Source organism: Hypanus sabinus, chromosome 7 (assembly GCF_030144855.1).
Source record: "Hypanus sabinus isolate sHypSab1 chromosome 7, sHypSab1.hap1, whole genome shotgun sequence".
Lineage (NCBI taxonomy): Eukaryota > Metazoa > Chordata > Chondrichthyes > Myliobatiformes > Dasyatidae > Hypanus > Hypanus sabinus.
Genome location: NC_082712.1, coordinates 162,277,091 through 162,297,819, shown reverse-complemented (window position 1 = coordinate 162,297,819; position 20,729 = coordinate 162,277,091). Strand labels below are relative to the sequence as shown.

The following is a 20,729-nucleotide window of genomic DNA, read 5'->3' as shown; positions in this document are numbered from 1 at the left end:
TGTACCATGTAGTTGCCTCATCCAAATCATACAGTGTAAATAAACAAGGGATTGTTTCATCGAATAATACTGGGAAAGCTAAGATTATGGACATCATCCCAGGTTAAGGTGCACTCCATTTAAGTCTGAAGAGGGGATGAATTTCTTCGCTCAATGGTATGCAGCGCAGTGGTCAGCACGATCGCTTTATAGCGCCACGTATCACCGACCGGATTTTGATTCCCACCACTGTCTGTAAGGTGTTTGTGCTTCCTTCCAGTGAGCTTCCTCTCGGTGCTCCAGTTTCCTCTGACGTTCCAAAGACTAGTTAGTTACATTAGTAGGTTGTGGGTATGCTATTTTGGCGCAGGCTGCCCCTAGCACATTCCTCACTGAGTTGATTTGGCGCAAATGAGGCTTTTCACTGTTTCGATATATATGTGGCAAATAAAGCAAATCTGCATCTTGATCTTCATTGTGCATATTTGTATGTTTTTAGTCCTGAGAGCTTTGGAGGGCAAGTCCTTTAAAATGTTCATGGCTGACAGAGGCATATATCTAGATTTCAAGGAGTCAACAGAAAAAGGATTGTAATGGCGAGACTTCTCCTGAATATCATGTTGCTATAATAGCTGAAGAATTTAAGCCTTGCTTTTCTGTCTCTTTGTACAGCAGCCTGTCTTACTGAGGGTTTCCAAGCATTTTCCACTTTATTTCATATTTTCAGCAACAGCAGTATTCTATCTTTGTTCTACCAGCAGGAGAAGGGATTAATGTGTCAGAATGCTCGAAGCAGAATATCAGCACTCCGAAGAAAGGTCAGGGTAAGCTGCAAGTAGATTTCCTCTCCTGTAGACACCAGTGAGTTCAGATCAGCAAAAACATCTCCGCCACAATCTCTACCAGCACAGGAGCACCACAGGGATGTGTACTTAGCCTCCTGGCATACTTACTCTACACCTATGACTGTGTGGCTAAGTACATCTCCAACATCATATACAAGTTTGCTGATGACATCACTGTTGTGGATTGTATCAAATGGGGTGATGAATCAGCATATAGCAGGAAGCTTGAAAACTTGGCTGAGTGGTGTCATAACAACAATCTTTCGCTCAATGTCAATAAAACCAAGGAACTGATTGTAAATTTCAGAAGACAATCTGAATTTTCAGAAGACAAATTTCAAAATGCCCACTCCAATGGAGAAGATCCTGAGAGGCAGGACTTATGAACATTTGGAGAGGAATAATATGAGTAGGCATAGTCAGCATGGCTTTGTCAATTTTTTGAGGATGTGACTAAACACATTGATGAAGGAAGAGCAGTAGATGTAGTGTATATGGATTTCAGCAAGGTATTTGATAAGGTACCCCATGCAAGGTTTATTGAGAAAGTAGGAGGAATGGGATCCAAGGGGACCTTGCTTTATGGATCGAGAATTGGCTTGCCTACAGAAGGCAAAGAGTAGTTGTAGATGGGTCATATTCTGCATGGATGTTGGTGACCAGTGGTGTGCCTCAGGGATCTGTTCTGGGACCCCTTCATGATTTTTATAAATGACCTGGATGAAGAAGTGGAGGGATGGGTTAGTAAGTTTGCTGATGACACAAAGATTGGGGGTGTTGTGGATAGTGTGGAGGGCTGTCAGAGGTTACAGCAGGACATTGGTAGGAAGCAAAACAGGGCTGAGAAGTGGCAGATGGCCAGATAAGTGTGGAGTGGTTTATTTTGGTAGGTCAAATATGATGGCAGACTGTAGTATTAATGGTAAGACTCTTGGCAGTGTGGAGGATCAGAGGGATCTTGGGGTCCGAGTCCATAGGACACTCAGAGCAGCTGCGCAGGTTGACTCTGTGGTTATGAAGGTGTACGGTGTACTGTATATGCCTTTATCTATCATGGAATTGAATTTAGGAGCCGACAGGTAATGGTGCAGCTATATAGGACCCTGGTCAGACCCCACTTGGAGTACTGTGCTCAGTTCTGGTTGCCTCACTACAGGAAGGATGTGGAAGCCATAGAAAGGGTGCAGAGGAGATTTACAAGGATGTTACCTGTTTTGGGGAGCAGGTCTTATGAAACCAGGTTGAGTGAACTCAGCCTTTTCTCCTTGGAGTGATGCAGGATGAGGGGTGACCTGATAGAGGTATATAAGATGATAAGAGGCATTGATCGTGTGGACAGTCCGAGGCTTTTTCCCAGGGCTGAGACGGCTGCCACAAGAGGGCACAGGTTAAGGTACTGGGGAGTAGGTACAGAGGAGATGTCAGGCATAAGTTTTTTTATGCAGAGAGTGCGGAGTGTGTGGAATGGGCTGCCGGCAACTGTGGTGGAGGCAGATATGATAGGGTCTCTTAAGAGACTTGTGGATTGGTGCATGGAGCTTAGAAAAATAGAGGGCGATGGGTAACCCCGGTAATTTCTAAGGTCGGGACATGTTCAGCAGAACTTTGTGGGCCTAAGGGCTTGTATTGTGCTGTAGGTTTTCTATGCTTCTACGTTTCTAAGATGGAAACCAGAGGTCCATGAGCCAGTTATCACCAGAGGATGGGTAGTGCATTTGTCAGTAATGGTAAGTACATGGGTGTCACTCTCTCAGAGGACCTGGACTGGACATATCATATAAATATTATAGTCAAGAAAACACAACAGTGCCTCTACTCCCTCAAGAGTCTGCAGAAGTTCAGCATGTCATCAAAAACCCTCAGCAAACTTCTATTGATGTGTTGTGGAGAGTGTGCTAACTGGCTGCATTATGGTCTGGTATGGGAACACCAATGCCTTTGAGTGAAAAATCCTACAAAAGGAAATGGATGCAGCAGAAAAACAACATTCATCATCAAAGATCCTCATATTCCGGGCCATGCTCTTTTCTCACTGCTGACAGCAGGTAGAAGGTACAGGTGCCTCAGGACTCACACCACTAGGTTCAGGAAAAGATACTACCCCTCAACTATCAGGCTGTTGAACAAAACGGGATAGCGTTAGGATGTGGAAGCTATGGAGAAGGTGCAGAGGAGATTTAACAGGATGTTGCCTGGTTTGGAAAACAAGTCATATGAAGCAGGTTCAGCAGAGCTGGTACTTTTCCCTTTGGAGCTTAGAAGGATGAGAGGGGACTTGATAGAGGTCTACAAGATTATAAGAGGCATAGATAGGGTGGATAGTCAGTATCTGTTTCTCAGGGCACCAATAGCAAACACCAGAGGGCATATGTACAAAATTAAGGGAGGGGAGTTTAGGGGAGACATCAGGGGTAAGTTTTTTACACAGAGGGTTGTGAGTGCCTGGAATGACTTGCCAGGGATGGTGATGGAGGCTAAAACATTAGGGGTATTTAAGAGCCTCTTGGGCAGGTACATGGATGAAAGAAAAATAGAGGGTTATGGGGCAGTGTGGGTTTAGTACTTTTTTTTAAGGATTATATGGGTAGGCACAACATAAAGGGCTGAAGGGCCTGTACTGTTAATGTTCTATGCTTCTATGGTACACTCATTTAAGGACTCTGTTACATTGTTATTTCATGCTCGTTATTTATCACCATTTACTTCTATCCGCATTTGCAGTTTGTTTACAGTTTACAGTTCCTGACACTTACAGTTTACAATTACTGATCTATAGATTTGCCAAGTTGCCCACAGAAAAATAATTTTAGGGTTGTATATGGTGATGTGTATGTACTCTGATAATAAGTTTTACTTTGAACTTTGATTCCCTGAGTCAGGAGCTGCAGTACTCTCTTGTACTGTACTCTGTCAGTCTGGTTTCATACTGGAACCAAGTCCATTGCCTCTCAGGTAACTCCATGTCCTGATGCAGTGCTTTGCATAATCCATTTGGTACAACTAGTCTCTTTCCGACAGCTATGTGTAAAGAACAGCCTCTGTTGTGATTTGATATGTTAGGGCTGTCTGAATCCCATACTGCCAAATGTTCTGCTAGTATGTTTGATCTGAATTCCATAAAGATCTCTGATGCCTCCGTTGGTCAGGGTCAACCATGGATGTTGTGTCCAAACTGTCTAAGTACACAAGCCAGGGTAGTACAATATGGAGAGCATGCAGCTGCCCACGTAAAGAGCTCCCTCCCTCCACACATCTGATGAAACTAAAAGACGGGCAGAGACCGATAGAGTTTGGCACCAGCAGCATTGTGGGAGTTTCCAGTTAGCATTGAACTCAATGTAAGATTGCCTTAGGGACTCCATCTCTGGATTTTTCAGTTGGGGTTTACTCCTGAAGCCTTCCCCATAAATGGTTTAGCCACAAGGCAGAGGAAGTTTGAGATCAGAGTTTTCTTTCTCTGAGATAAGCTGTCAACCACGGCTGATGAGTCCCTTCTGCCTAGTTTCAAGGCACCAATAACCTGCCTTTTCCCTTTCTGTCAGTAGAAATGGTTTTGTCGGGCTTAGTAGCAAAGCCGCTTGTGAAGGTTAGGAGTTGGACTGAGTTATTAAAGAGTATTTGAGACACGCAACATATGGAACTTCTACTAGATAGAGGGAGATTATCCCCACCACCACCCCCAGCTACAACAACCTTAATGAAGCAATTCCATAAGGACTGCATCCAGCTCTGGTGGTGAGGGCCTGTGGTTGAAACATCATTGTACTTCTTTCCAAAGCATAGAAGAATTCCATGTAGTTTCATGCATCAACTAAGGATAGCTTTCTGGGAAATGGTTGAAAGTGAAACAAAAATATGAACATTTTCACTGATATGTCCGTAGATTCTGACAATGCTCCTTTTGTGTAGAAAGATGTAGTAATTAACAATTTCACTCTAATATAATTAATATTTATTTCTGCACAGATATTTAATAAACTTCATCTGAGCACATCCCCGGGGTTCCAATCTCCTCAGATGAATTATACACACAGTGGGCACTTTATTAGGTACAACTGTACACCTGCTTGTTCATGTAAATATCTAATCAGCCAGTCATGTGGCAAGAACTCAATGTTTAGGTTCAGTTGTTGTTCAGAACAAACATTAGAATTGGAAAGAAGCGTGATCCAATTGATGTTGACCATGGAATAATTGTTGGTGCCAGGTGTGGTGGTTTGATTATCCCAGAACCTGCTGATCCCTTGGGTTTTTCACAGGTTTCACAGACTTTTAGATTTTGCAGAGAATGGTGTGCAAAGAAAACAACAAAAAAAAAACATCAAGAGATTGGCAGTTCTGTGAATGAAAATGCCTTGTTAGTGAGAGAGGTCAGAGGAGAATGGCCAGACTGGTTCAAGGTGACAGTAACTCAAATACCCACACGGTGTACCAGTGGTGTGCAGAAGAACATCTCTGAATGCACAATGTCTCAAAACTTAAAATGGATAAGTTACAGTAGCAGAAGACCACAAGCATACAGAAACACACTCAGTGGCCACATTATTAGATGCCTCCTGTACCTAATATAGTCTCCACTGAGTGTAACTCTCTTGCCCAAGTATCATCTTATATAAGTAACCAAACCTGTCTTCATTTTCATTTGCACTTGAATAACAAGAGCCAGAAGGGATATGAATTTCTGAATGTGATCTCCCATGTAATTTCAGTATTGTTCTGTAGCTGGAGCAGTACTGAATGTGGATTTGGCTCTGGAAGTCAATTCAAAAGACATGCTGAAACTAAACACTGATTAGTCAGATATCTTTGAATGTCCTAAATATATCAGAATTTCCTTTCTCTCAGCCCTTCTGCATTAACTGAGTATCCTGATTGGTTGCATCATGGCCTGGTATGGAAATGCCAGGGAATGGGAAGGTTGGTGGATACCGGCTAATTTATCATAGGAGAAATCCTCCCCACCATTGAGCACATCTACAAAGAGCATGGGCACATAAGTTTCTGTTATCAAGGATACCCACCATTCAGGCCATGGTCTCTTCACACTGCTGCCATTGGGAAGGACATAAGGCCTTAGGTATCCACTAACTGGTTCAGTAACAGTTCCTACCCTTTGATCATCAAGCTTCTGAACCAGCATGGATAACTTCACACTCCTCAACAATGATCTGATTCCACAACTTTCCACTCACTTTCAAGGACTCTACAACTCATGGTCTCAGTATTATTTATTTGTTTGTTTGTTTTTTTTTACTGTTTTTGTCTTCTTTTGCACATGACTGCTTGTCAGTCTCTGTGGGTAATTTTGCATTGGGACTGCTGTATTTCTCTGTTCCACTGTGAATGCCTACAAAAACAAAATGAACCTCTGGGTAGTATATGGAGACATTTACATACATTGATAATAAATGATCTTTGTACTTTGAACAGTGTTACAGAATGTGTCAATTATTTAGATCCTGAGGAATTAAATAGAATTTGCAAAGTTGTGCACCCTTCCTGTTCCAGCTGGCACATACATTCAGATTAAATGATTAAATTAGCAAGTGATTACAATTTCATCTTGACTCATGGATCGTAATGTGTTAATTAGCAAAACCAGAGGACAAATTGATGCTCTGAGAGTTTGTTTGGCACACCTCGGAGGGTTTGTTCTCATTCACATATCCAGAGTGCACACAACGCTGAGGAAAGTTGCCAAGTGCCTGAATTATATGAGAACTGTTAAAAAATATACTTTCCTTGAGCCAGCCAATATGTAATTGCATGTCTGATTCTCCACAGATATTGATGAATGTGCCGCAGGAATTCACAGCTGCTGGAACGACTCAGTCTGTGTAAATCTGGAAGGAGGATTTGACTGTCGATGTCCTTTTGGTGAACACTGCACAGGCGATTGTCCTCACGACGATGAGTTGAAGCGCAATGGACAAATCTGGACCTTGAGAAATGATCGATGTTCTGTCTGCTCCTGTCAGGTGAGTGCACAGAGTGGTGTGATGGGTTGGGATGAGGACAGAGTCGTGTGAGACAAGTTTGATTTTGACTTACAAAAGGCCCAAGGTGACGCAGTGAATGACCTCAGAAGGTGACTAAGTTATGGTTTGCGAACTGTGGAAAAATAGTTCTGGCTACACTTTAAAGTGAAAGACCTGTGATATAGACCACAAGGCAAAGGAGCAGAATTAGACAATTCAGCCGATCAGGTCTACTCTGGAGATATCTATCATTTGCAAACATTAACATGGCAAGTGTAAAATATCAGCCTAAATTTCCTGCTCAATTCAAGTTATAAACCAGATCTATAGATCTGAAAGTGGTACATAGAACAGAAGTGGGTATCTCCTTGGAATTTTAAACCCATTTCTTAGCATTTCACGCACAGGAGCATCGATAGATCTCCCTTCGGAGATTAGATTGTCAGCTAACCTAATATGCTTTCTCACCCATGCCTCTTTGGAAGATGCCATCTAAGGATTGCTTCAGGTCTAACTGAGATGTAAACGAAGATAACTCATTCTACTTGGCATTTGTAAATGTGTCCATAAAGGAAATATTAAGCGGGGTTTTTCTCATGATCTTGAGTGAACAAAATGACTCTCAATACTTATCTTCCAGATATCATGCAGTTTATTAAACAATTTTCCAAACAGACATGATTTGCTGTCCCTCTGAATTTCCTACTGGAAATGAAAATTGTGCTAGTAGTGTTCGTGTTCAGGATATTTGAGTTCTTGATAACTATAGATATAATACAGAACAAAACAGCAAATAATACGGAAAGTATAAATTGAAAGCAAATTGGGTTTTAAGATGGCAATATGATTAAACAATCAACAAAAAGGGATATTTTAATACTTGTTATCAGTATGAAGTCTGTTAAATGTCATTACCATCAGTCCATCATAGGAAAAGCCCTCCCCATCACTGAGCACATCTATAACGAGTGCTGCCACCAGAAAGCAGCATCCATCATCAAGGACTCCCACAGTCCATGCCATACTCTCTTCTCACTGCTATCATCAGGAAGGAGCTACAGGAGTCTTGGGTCTTCACACTACCAGGTTCAAGAAAAGATATTACCCTTCAACCATCAGGTGAAACAGCGTGGATAGCTCCACTCACCTCAACCCTGAAGTTATTTCACAACCAATGATGCACATTCAAGGAATCTAGACCTCATTCTGAACATTATTTATTTACTGTTTGATATTTTTTTTCTGTAATTGCACATTGTCCTCTTTTGCACATTGATTGTTTTTCAGTCTGTGTGTGTAGTTTTTCATTGATTCTATTGTATTTCTTTGTTCTGCTGCGAGAAATGAATCTCAGGGTAGTATATGGTGATACATACTGTACATACTTTGATAATAAATATCCATTGAACTTTGAAGTTTTGAAGGCTACAAAGTAATTGAAACATCATCTAGATGTTTGGGAACAGCTTCTTCCCTCTGCCATCCAATTCCTAAATGGACATTGAATCCATGAACACCACCTCACTTTTTTTTAATGTATATTATTTCTGTTTTTTGCACCATTTTAAATCTATTTAATATACCTATACTGTAATTGATTGATTTATTATATTTTTTCTTCTTCTTTTATGTCTCTTGCATTGAACTGCTGCTGCTAAGTTAACCAATTTCACAACGCATGCTGGTGATAATAAACCTGATTCTGATTCTGACTATCAGGCTCATTTCGCATTGTAATGGGTTGATCAGAGGTTATTGCTGTAAAGGACATACTTCGAGTGAGCCTCCATTTTTGAGTATAATGATAAGCAGGTCGAGTACAGGTTGGATCTACTCCCAGGCCCTATATAAGTCTATTAGACCTTACTCAGAGTTGCCACAATGCTAGGGCAACTCATCTTCATTTATGTCCAACTAAAGGGGCAGAGACTTTTACATTTCATTCAAATGATAACACTTCCAATAGAGTTGGTACATTTGAATTCTGGGATGGAAAACTGTGGCCAAACCAAGGTTGATGTTGATATAGATATAGTCCATCTAAAGCATCTAAAGAGTTTAAGAGCTGAGAGGTAATGTTGCAGCTATATAGGACCCTGGTGAGACCCCACTTGGAGTACTTTGCTCAGTTCTGGTCGCCCCGCTACAGGAAGGACATGGAAACCATAGAAAGGGTGCAGAGGAGATTTACAAGGACGTTGCCTGGATTGGAGAGCTTGCCTCATGAGAATAGGTGAGTGAACTTGGCCTTTTCTCCTTGGAGTGATGGAGGATGAGAAGTGACCGGATAGAGGTGTACAAGATCATGAGACCCATTGATCATGTAGCTAGTAAAAGGCTTTTTCCCAGGGCTGAAATGGCTAGCATGACAGGGCATAGTTTTAAGGTGCTTGGAAGTAGGTACAGAGGAGATGTCAGGGTTAAGTTTTTTTATGCAGACAGTCGTGAGTGTGTGGATTGGGCTGTGGGCAGTGGTGGTAGAGGTGTAAATGATAGAGTCTTTTAAGAGACTCCTGATAGGTACATGGAGCTTGGAAAAGTAGAGGTCTATGGGTAAGCCTAGGTAGTTCTTAGGTAAGGACATGTTTGGCACAGCTTTGTGGGCCAAAGGGCCTGTATTGAGCTTTAGGTTTCTATGTTTCATTCAGTGTACTATTCTCTGGTAGTTATATTCATCTGTAGTTAGTCTTAACCAAATCATTTAGTGATAACATTTATGATGACACAAGGTATTCATGAAATATTCAAAGGTTCGGTGTTTTAATGGTTCAATTTAATATCAAAGAATGTGTACAGTATACAACCTGAAATTCTTACTCTTCACAGACATCCACAAAACAGAAAAAAAAACAAAGAATAAATGACCAAGAACATTAAAACCCCAACGCCCCCCTTGCATGCACAAGCAACAGCAAAAACATCAGCCCTCCCCCCCACTTGCTCCAGCAAAAGCATCAACTCTCCACCACCCACCATGCAAACAATTGCAAAGACAGCAGAGACCATCAGAAACTACTGTCCATCCCAACACTTCAACATCTCTCTCTCTCTCTCTCCTCCAAGATGCTGACACCCTGGAACCTGAAGCTGCTCGTCCTTTTCAACACTGACCTCTCGATGAGAATGCAATGAAAACATGAAAGAATGACCAATCCTGCCACAGATAATCAGTAAAAGCATTGAGCTTTGTGATAAACGTGCTAAAGTTATAATAGAATTGACACTGTGGGCAGTTGTTGTCTTTGATTTAAATCTAATCCCTGGAATCTCATTCTCGTGAAGATAATTGCATTTTCAGGATAAAATATGTGATTAAGATCACTCAATCTAGACCTTAGTTAATTATCAAGTCAACGTTGAATCTTGCTTGGGTCTAAATGTGACTCTAGTCTATCAGAAATTGTTACTTATTAAAATCAATCAATAGAAGTTTATCTTTTATAATGAACTGGAATATAAGGACATTTCCTCTCAACATGATGGTTGTTTTCTCTACCTTTGAAATAGGATGGCAAGATTTTCTGCAGAAGGACAGTCTGTGACTGTCGCAATCCAAATGTGGACCTTTTCTGTTGCTCGGAATGTGATACCAGGGTGACCAGCCAGTGCTTACATCAGAATGGACATCTGGTTTACCGCAGTGGTGACATCTGGACTTACAGCTGCCAGCAATGCCGATGTCTGGTATGTACCTCAACTCTCTGGGCGAATTTCCAGACCTTAATGAAGAAAGATGAAGCAGTTAAATAGAGCCTTTTATATCTTAGGTGACTCCCAAAACTAATTAGCCTGTGAAGTATTTTTGAAACATTGTCTCAGCGATTTAGTGTAGGAAATGGTCATCCTAGGCTCATGTAAACAGCAATCTGACTATTACCAGATAATCTGCTTCATTAAAGTTGGATGTGGGATAGTAATGTCCAGGGCATTGGGGAAAGCTATCTGCACTTGCTTCAAATAGTGCCATGGGATCTTTTGCCGACTGAAAGAGATTGTTTTAATATCTGATTTGAAAGGCATTACCTCTCAGAGTGCAGCATCCCCTAAGTATTGGTTTGAAGTGTCAGTTTAGGTTTTCTGTTTATTTTATCTGATGAGATCGAGCAAACACGTACGACCTGTAAAAGATCAGGTTTCCCCCTGATGTTATAATTGCTGCTTTCTGTCTTGTTGATCCCCAGTGTTGTATGGGGAATACATGATAACATTCTCATTAAGAAAAAAAAGGTCAATAAGTCCAAAATTACAACAATTACCACAGTAAAAATCAACCCTTGTTTGTCTCTGTGTGAGCACAGAAGATCCCAGACTGCTACAAAGTTAGCTAACTAAAGACCTCAGCAGCGAACCAGTAAAGTGATTTTCAAGGCCTATCGCTCTAAGATTGTCACTGAACTTTGTGGGTAGCTGGTGAAAATTCAAGCATTTCACTAAAGAGTTCTTCTAAATGTCTCAAATGGTTTTGAAGGCTGGCTTAGGTGATGTGTCTCTTTGATGTGATTTATTAGCTGTTGTCAAACGTAGAGAGGAGAAGTTGTTTAGGTTGATGAGGCAGGAAAACTGAGAAAGTATTAGAATATTATGAGGGTATAATGGATTCCAAAACTGTATTCAAATTTAGTCAGCAATAAATAAAAATGAAAATCAATAGCTCAAAAATTAAAACCGTTCAGAATATGAACTGTTTCATTTAAAAATTATGAATTTATCCACTCTTAATTGAGCAGAGGGTCAAGTCAAGAAGGTGAAGCTTTGGCTGTAATATTTGGAATGGTATTGATTGTGGGATTAATATCTTTATGTTTGTTAGCTGTTTCTGCTATATTTGGAGACAAATAAAAAAGGAAAATTTAAGTAATTTCCTCAATGTAAATCTCTGCACACTCTTAGTTAATAATTGGATGGAGACCTCTTAACTTGCTGCTGAGGCTATGCTGAGAAGATCATTGTGTTGTTCTAGCAAAAATTTTCAAAGGGCATATTGACTTTTTTCCAGTTCTTGATGAGTAGGAATACAAATCCTCTGAACGTCTTGAGAGGATTTTTGTCCCTGATGTAAAATGTGTGAAGAACTATTAACTCAAATTGTGATGTTAATTCAGCATGACTTTCTAAGTCCTTACCAAAGTTGCTTGCTAAGGAGCTCTATTAATCACTTAAACTCAGTGCCACACTCTTGTGATTATTAAAGGCCACATACTTACCTAGCATAAAAAATGATCTATGAAATTGTGCTCTGGGGGTCAAATTACTACACACTTATCGATGAATTGAATATAATTCTGTAGGAAGTGAAGTGCCACTTGCAATAGTTACCCCAAGTCATTAATATCCTAGAAAGCTTTCTATATCTATGCTGGGTGATATCTCAGTTTAGCCAAACGGTTAATTGGACCAGTTAAATAGTTTTCCGCCTGTGTAGATTAGAAGAGAAGGCTTGCTATTCTGCAACATATGAATGACCTTCCTATTCTGAAGAGCCTCTTGATTATCTGGCAGACCAAAAGTGTGATGAACTGATATTCAATTACCTAGAGTGCTCCTAGAACACTCAATAACTTCAAGAACATCCAGATCAAAGCAGATCACTTGACTGGCATCCCATCTACCACCCTAAATATTCGACCCCTCTACTACAAACTCACTATTACTTCACCCTGTGTCATCAACAGCACGGGGATGAGCAAAGCTAACAGATTCTGATTTGATGCTTGCAACTACTTAGAAGGATAAGGGTCACTATCTACCAATATCTATCACTCTTATTCATAGATACATGTTATTCCTTCATCATTGCTGTCTCAATTGTGGAACTCACTGCTGGTAGCAGGGTGAGATTACCTTCATCACATGATCGGCATAAGTATTTTGGAAAAGATTAGGCCATTTGGCCCTTCTAGCCTACACTGTTATTCATGAAAATCTTGACTGAGTTTTTATTTCAGTGCCATTTTTGTTCATAGACCACCTGTGCTTTAATTCTCAATTATCCAGAAATTCATTTGTCTTTGTTAATCAATTGCCCTATCAAGGATTCGATGACTGAGATTCCACAGCCTTCCAGTTTAGAGAATTTCACAGGCTCGCCATCCTCTGGTTGAAGGAATTTCTTGTCCTTTCGGTCCTGAACAGCTTACTGCTTGTCCTGAGACTGGGCACCTGGACCTAGACTCTTCAGTTAAAGGACCATCCTCTCTGCATTCAGCCTGTTGAGATCTAAGACAATGTTGTCAACTCTGATTGGACCTCCTCTCATTCTTCTAAAGTTTGGAGAATATTATCTAGTCTACTGAATCTCTCCACATCTATCCCTGTGCTGTTTCTATGTCGAGTAGATTTTTTTCTCAGATTAGGAGATCAAAGTCATATGGAATGTTCCAGGATGTTCTATACAGTTGTTTCACATAATGAAGATTGGCATACCATTTGCCTCCTAATTTGTTCATTACCCTCACATGTTAGGTTTCAGTGACTGGAATTTATAAGCACACCATCCCTGTGAGCGTGATCACGGACCAGATTCTCACATTCCAAAAAAAAATCATAATTCCTTGAAAGCTTCACCATACTATCCTCCATACTTAGAGTTCCACCTCATTTGCAGACATCAGAAAACTTGGAAGAAGACAATACATCACCATTTTCTCAGAGGATAGGCAAATAATGCTGGCATTGGCAGGGATAAACAGCTGAACTAGCTCAACTCAATGAGGCACCCCTTAGTTATAACCTGCCGATTTGAAGATGGCTCCATTGTTCTTGCCTTGAGTCTTCTGTATAATACCTATTCTCTTTTCTTGGTAAGATGTTACATGAACCTGCCTTGGGCAGTGATCTTTCATTGTGACATCTTATGTACTATGTTCTCTGGCTTCCCTTTTTCTTCCCTGCTAGTTGCATCCTCAAAATAAAATCTATGGTAATTAGTAATATTTTGGTCACATAAAACCATATTGACTCTGTCTTTTGATGTACTGGTTTTCAAATTCCTGCTATTGCTTCTTTAATAATAGTTTTTGGCAGTTACCTGAAAGCCAGTGCTTAGCTCAAAGAAACACATTGATATTGATAAGGGCATTTAACTGGTCAAAGAATTTTAATTTGAGCCCTTTAATTTAAATAGGACGTCAGTGTCACTGTTGGACTAAGCTCACCATTACAAGCAAAAAGAACTGAAAAGTAAAGTGAGGGAGATTTTGACAGAGAGGGCCAAGTCTGAAATGTCAATCATTCCTCTGCCTCTGTAGATAAAGCCTGACCTGCTGAGTTCTCCAAGCAGTTTTTTTTGTTGTGAAGTCAAAGGTAAACACACAAGTGCATTTTGCAAACCTACAGGATTGTAATTAAGGCTGACAGCCCCAACCCCCAACTCCTCATATAGGTATCAGAATCAGGTTTATTATCACTGGCATGTGGCGTGCAATTTGTTAACTTAACAACAGCAGTTCAATGCAGTACATAATACATAAGAAGAGAAAAAACAATAATAAATAAAATAAAAATACTAATAATACATAAGCAAGTAAATCAATCGCAGTAAGTATATTGAATGGATTGAAAAAACAAAAACATGCAAAAATAGAAATAATGTATCTTAACAAAAAGAGAGGTGGTGTCCAAAGATTCAGTGTCCATTTAGGAATTGGATGGCAGAGGGGAAGAAGCTGTTCCTGAATCACTGAATGTGTGCCTTCAGGCTTCTGTACCTCCTACCTGATGGTAACAGTGAGAAAAGGGCATGCTCTGGGTGTTGGAGGTCCTTAATAATGGACACTGCCTGTCTGAGATACCTCTCCCTAAAGATGTCCTGGGTACTTTGTGGGCTAGTACCCAAGATGGAGCTGACTAGATTCACAACCTTCTGCAGCATTTTTCAGTCCTGTGCAGTAGCCCCTCCGTAGCAGACTGTGATGCAGCCTATCAGAATGCTCTCCACGGTATAATGATGGAAGTTTTTGAGTGTACTTGTTGACATGACAAATCACTTCAAGTTCGTAATAAAGTACAGTTGCTGTCTTGCCTTCTTTATAACTACATCAATACGTTGGGACCAGGTTAGATCCTCAGAGATCTTACACCCAGGAGCTTGAAACTGCTCATTCACTTCACTTATAACCATATAACAATTACAGCACGGAAACAGGCCATCTCCGCCCTTCTAGTCCGTGCCGAAGGCCTACTCTCACCTAGTCCCACCTACCTGCACTCAGCCCATAACCCTCCATTCCTTTCCTGTCCATATAACTATCCAATTTTTTTTTTAAATGATAACATCAAACCTGCCTCTACCACTTCTACTGGAAGCTTGTTCCATACAGCTACCACTCTCTGAATAAAGAAATTCCCCCTCCTGTTGCCCCTAAACCTTTGCCCCTTAACTCTCAGCTCATGTCCTCTTGTTTGAATCTCCCCTACTCTCAATGGAAAAAGCCTATCCACATCAACTCTATCTATCCCCCTCATAATTTTAAATAACTCTATCAAGTCCCCCCTCAACCTTCTACGCTCCAAAGAATAAAGACCTAACTTGTTCAACCTTTCTCTGTAACTTAGGTGCTGAAACCTAGGTAACAGTCTAGTAAATCTCCTCTGTACTCTATTTTGTTGACATCTTTCCTATAATTCGGTGACCAGAACTGTACACACTACTCCAAATTTGGCCTCACCAATGCCTTGTACAATTTTAACATTACATCCCATTACTTCTGATCCCTCTACGAGGATTGGTATGTGTTCCTTCATCTTACCCATCTGGAAGTCCACAATTAGCTCTTTCATCTTACTGACGTCAAATGCCAGGTTGTTGCTGCAGCACCACTCCACTAGTTAGCATATCTCATTCCTGTATTCCATTTGTCACCACTTGAGATTCTACCAGCAATTCACCAATCATAGTAACTACTCTCAGTCCATATACCAGGAAGCATTAGTGGAAAGGAAAACACAGCTGACATTATTGAATAATGATATTTCAGCAGCACTCGGAATTATGGTGGTGGTGGTTATCCATTGTGTCTGACGATGACAAAAAAAAGCGCAGGAGAGTTTTTAAAGAGGAAAAGCTATTGCAGTGGGCAGTTCCACTCACTTGACCTCAGAAGTCCAGGTCCAGTCGTATGAACAAGCATCCAAAAGTTGAAGTCTTCCTTGGTCGCAGTGGATGACCATGACGTTTTCTAGGACTTTTCATCTTCTTCACTCTCCACAGCGTGTTGCTGTACCATCTTCCTGCCCGTCGGACCTCACTGTACATCTCATCTGCCCAGTTCACCAGAGCTGACTATCTTATTGGATAGTTATGTCCCTATCTTATCAGTGTATGAGGCTTTCAGCTACCCTCCCCTGGTTTAGTGCGCCTGTTGAAGTGGTGTACCGGGGTGTGGTCACCGATGCATGCAAGCAGCTACCTGAAGCCGCAGCTGAGAGCTGAGTATCTGGTGGGGACCAAAGGTGAGTGAACTAACACAACAGGAACACGACAAGCCCCCTCACCAGAGAGTCTACCCTTCCCTGGACACCCCATACACCACGATAGAATTATAGTTTCAAGAAAACTGCTTTAGTCACTTGACATACTTGATAAAGGGTCAATAGCTTTAAAAAAAAATTCCTTTATTTTCCATATGCTTAATCCTTTTAAAAACAAAATTAACCCGCACATCTTCTGAAAAGTTTCTCCTTCTCACCTTAAAGCAATGCCCTCCAATATTTGACATTTCTACTTCTTTTTATTTTTATATAACAGTGCTTCACAGACATTAAACAGAAGATATAGTAACACACACAAAATGCTGGAGGAACTCAGCAAGCCAGGCACTATCTATAGAAAAGTGTGAACAGTCGACATTTCAGGCCAAGACCCTTCATCAGGACAGGAAAAAAAGAGGTTTGAAGTTAGAGTAAGGTGTGGGGAGAAGAGGCAGAGTACAAGGTAGTAGGTGATAGGTAAAGCTGGGAGAGTGGGAGGGATGAAATAAAGAGCTGGAAGTCAATTGGTGAAATAGATAAAGGGCTGGGGAAAGGGGAATCTGATAGGAGAGGATGGAAGGCCATGGGAAAAAGGGAGGGTGAAGGAGCACCAGACGGAGGTGATGGGGCAGGTAAGGAGATTAAGTGAGAGAGGGAAATGGGAATGGGGGAATAGTGGGGGGGGGGGTGCTCAATTACTGGAGATTTGAGAAATCTGCAGATTTTCTCTTGTTTGTTAATAAATAAAAGATGATCAGATTTACTTGTGTTGTCATTAATAACTTGAGGTGAAAGAGTTAAGGCCTTAAAATATTTCCCTATGTTAATGGCACAACAGAAGTGTGATAAAGAGAGCAATAACAGTGACCAAACTTTTTATATTTTTACAGCTTTTCATCTGCACTGCATTAGCAGACATTCAAAACTCTTAAGTATTAATTTTTAAAACTGGTTAACTGTAAGAAATATTTTGTACAACAGAAGTTTCTGAATAACATAAGACATCCAAAGCAGTAGAAAATAGAAGGTGCATTGAGTCAGTAAAACACTGTAAGACTAATTCTTGCTATGTGCAACATCACCCTGTGGATCTTATGAAGGATATTGAGGAACAAGGGAAGTTGAAATACAGATTCTCTGGTATGCTGCAAATGTTAAGAGACGTGAAAGGTTGCTCTATATTTAGAAGTACAAGGCAAGTTATGGGCCAGATCAGAGAAGTATTGAAAATAATGATACAGTCCAAGAAGTTTGATTTCAGTAGCTGTGTACTAAATGAACAACCCCCTACAACATAATATTGAAAGTGTCAAAATACCTTGCAATGGTTAGAATGCAAAAAGAGACCATGTAAACCTTCAAGACTAGTGAAGCAATCCATCAGTCCCATTACTTTGCTCTGTCATTATTGTCCTGAAACTTATTTTCCCTGAGTGCTTATCCAAATCCATTTAAAACTATGATTGATTCCATTTCCACCTTGCCTCAGGGCAATGAAATCCAGGTCCTAAATATGATCCATATTTTTTAAAAAAGTTTCATATTTCTTGTGGTATACAGTCATAGAATAACACAACAGACCATAAGCTTTTAAATCTTTTCTACTCGTGTACCTGTCCAATGTTGTTGTTGTACATTCCTCAACCACTTCTTCTGGCAGCTTGTTCCTTGTTTGCTCCAACCTGTGTAAAGAAGTTGCCTCTCAAGCCCCTTTTAAATCCTTCTCCGTTCACCTTAAACCCATGCCTTTTAGTTATTGCTTCCTTTATATTATGGTATTGTGTTCCATGTGCGCATTGAAGAAAAATACTTTATTTTAATTCCCATGATAGGAATGTGCGCACCTAGCAAATATACTTATAATCCAGTACAGACAAAATAACATGAGCACCATCCTTGAGTGGCTGGGCCTGAAGGTTGCCAGGTTGACATAAAGTGTGGAGATGCCTGTTTGTACAAGACAGAACAATGTTACTCTCACTATTATAATAAAACAAGCAGTAGTATAAATATGTGAAGCAATAAAAGACAAAAAGTGACCAGTGTAAGATGAGAGTGTATCAGTGAGTTGGAGATTTGAGGAGAGGTGTGATGTGGGGTATCAGTGCATTCAGACAGGGTGTACATGGGTGTGCTGGGTGACAGTAGGGTGCTAAGAAGTCTAAAGGTCCAGTGGAAGAAGCTGTTACCCCAGTTCTTATGCTGCAGTACCTTCTGTTTGGTAACTTGAGGTGAAAGAGTTAAGGCCTTAAAATATTTCCCTATGTTAATGGCACAACAGAAGAGTGATAAAGAGAGCAATAACAGTGACCAAACTTTTTTTTATTTTTACAGCCAGACATCTGCACTGGATTAGCAGACATTCAAAACTCTTAAGTATTAATTTTTAAATCTGGTTAACTGTAAGAAATATTTTGTACAACAGAAGTTTCTGAATAACATAAGACATCCAAAGCAGTTGACAGTATGAAAATGAAATAAACTGAATCAAGTCCTTCACTTTTACATGCAGTCTCATCTCCTCAATACAAAGTTACTTTGAAAAAATAAGGTTCCAGGGTAGGGTAAAGTTTCAGGATGGGCTGTTGGCCATTTAGGATTGCAATGAGGGCAAATCTTTATCTGGTGAAGCATTTGAACTCTCTGCCCCAAGAGGATTTGAAAACTCAGATGTTGAATATGCTCAAAAATATCTAATATGATGAAAACACAGCAGTGCTTCTACTTCCTTAGGAGTTTGCAGAGATTTGGCATAACATCTAAATCTTAGACAACCTTCTATAGACGCGTAGTGGAGAGTGTATTGACTAGCTGCATCATGGCCTGGTATAGAAATACCAATGCCCTTGAGTGGAAAATCCTACCAGAAGTAGTGGATACGGCCCAGTCCATTATGGGTAAAGCCTTCCCAACTACTGAGCACATCTACATGAGACACTGTCACGGGAAAGCAGAATCCATCATCAGAGAACCACTCCCCACCCATCCTGGTTGTTCACTCCTCTCACTGTTGCCATCAGGAAGAAGGTACAAGAGCCTCCGGACTCACAACACCAGGCTCAGAAACAGTTACTACCGCTCAACCATCAGGCTCTTGAACTTCATTCAACTTCACTCTGGTTAAATGCCCTTGTAGGGCGGCCTTTCATTGATTTGGTTATGATTATTATTCTATAAATATATTGAGTATGCCCACAAGGAAATGAATCTCAGGATCACAAACAAAATGCTGGAGGAACTCAGCAGACCAGGCAGCATCAATGGAAAAGAGTACAGTCAATGTTTCGGGCCAAAATCCATCAGTACTGCTGATAAAGTGTGACCCCCTTCTCTTTTGCCTTCATTCTTTCCACGAGCAACTTCTACCTTCCTTGCTGCCCTCTTGCATTCTCCCTCTTCCCATCTTCTACTGAGAATTTTGTTTTCCATTCTATTTATTTTCTTACTCTGTCAAAAAGAGAGGACAGGGAGGTTTCATTCTTTTATTTATTTATGTATTGACGTACAGTGTGGATTAGGTCCTTCTGACCCTTCAAACTATGCTGCTCAGCAATCCCTGATTTAATCCTTGCCTAATCACCCGACAATTTACGGTGACCAACTTGCACATCTTTGGACTGTGGGGGGAAACCAGATTACCCAGAGGAAACCCACGTGGTCACAGACAGAATGTACAAACTCCTTGCAAATAGCAGCAGGAATTGAACCCGGGTCACTGGTCCTGTTAACCATTGTGGTAACCACTATGCTACTGTGTCACCCATCATATTTTATAAGGGCCATGAAGTAGAAAGGCCTGTCCCATGGTAACTGTGTGGAAATTTTCTCTCTGGATGAACGGACACTGCAAAACATTACTCACTTTGTCCTTCATTGTTTAAATGGCAGAGGAGTGGAGTGAGAGGGAAGAAAGCAGACTTGGGATAGTTGGTGGGGGAGGCATTGGACATGAAAGACCATCTTTTGTCCAAGGGGAGAACTCAGGACTTGAGCTGGGTTGGGTGCAAAAGAAGAGATCATATATAAAATGAGGAGGAGTATATGATTCTGAAGTTGCTCCTTTATACAGGCTTCCACTTGGCCAGTTATTAGATTTATCTTTGCATTCTCATTAAATTTGCAGCTGCCACAATTTCCCTTGGATTAACAGAAGGATCTGAAATGTTAATTCTGCATCTTACTGCATGGCCTGCAGAACATTCCCGGCATTTTCTCTTTATGATCCCAGACAATGCTTGTGGCCAATTTGCCATAATCAATCACAAGCGTCTTTAACTCACCCTATCTACTTGGTCACGTGACCTCATAACAGCCTCAATAACTTCATTCCTTTTGATGGCTGTGATTCCTTGTTGTGGGTCATAGTCTCAAAAGGAAATCCAATGCAAAATGCACAGACTGATGTGCGTGAGTAGCTCAAATAAAACATGTGTAGTTTATTAAGTGGACTTTTAGTTTG

The 20,729-nt window shown here is 40.6% G+C and overlaps 1 protein-coding gene across 1 annotated transcript in view; it reads left to right on the top strand.

The window, feature by feature from the left end:
* Nucleotides 1-20,729, top strand: part of LOC132397564 (protein kinase C-binding protein NELL1-like) — a 943,441-nt gene that overhangs the window by 851,068 nt on the left and 71,644 nt on the right. The window contains exons 17-18 of the mRNA XM_059976383.1: nt 6,609-6,802; nt 10,310-10,486. Of these exons, the coding sequence (XP_059832366.1) occupies nt 6,609-6,802; nt 10,310-10,486 (371 nt within the window). The remainder of the gene's footprint in view (nt 1-6,608; nt 6,803-10,309; nt 10,487-20,729) is intronic.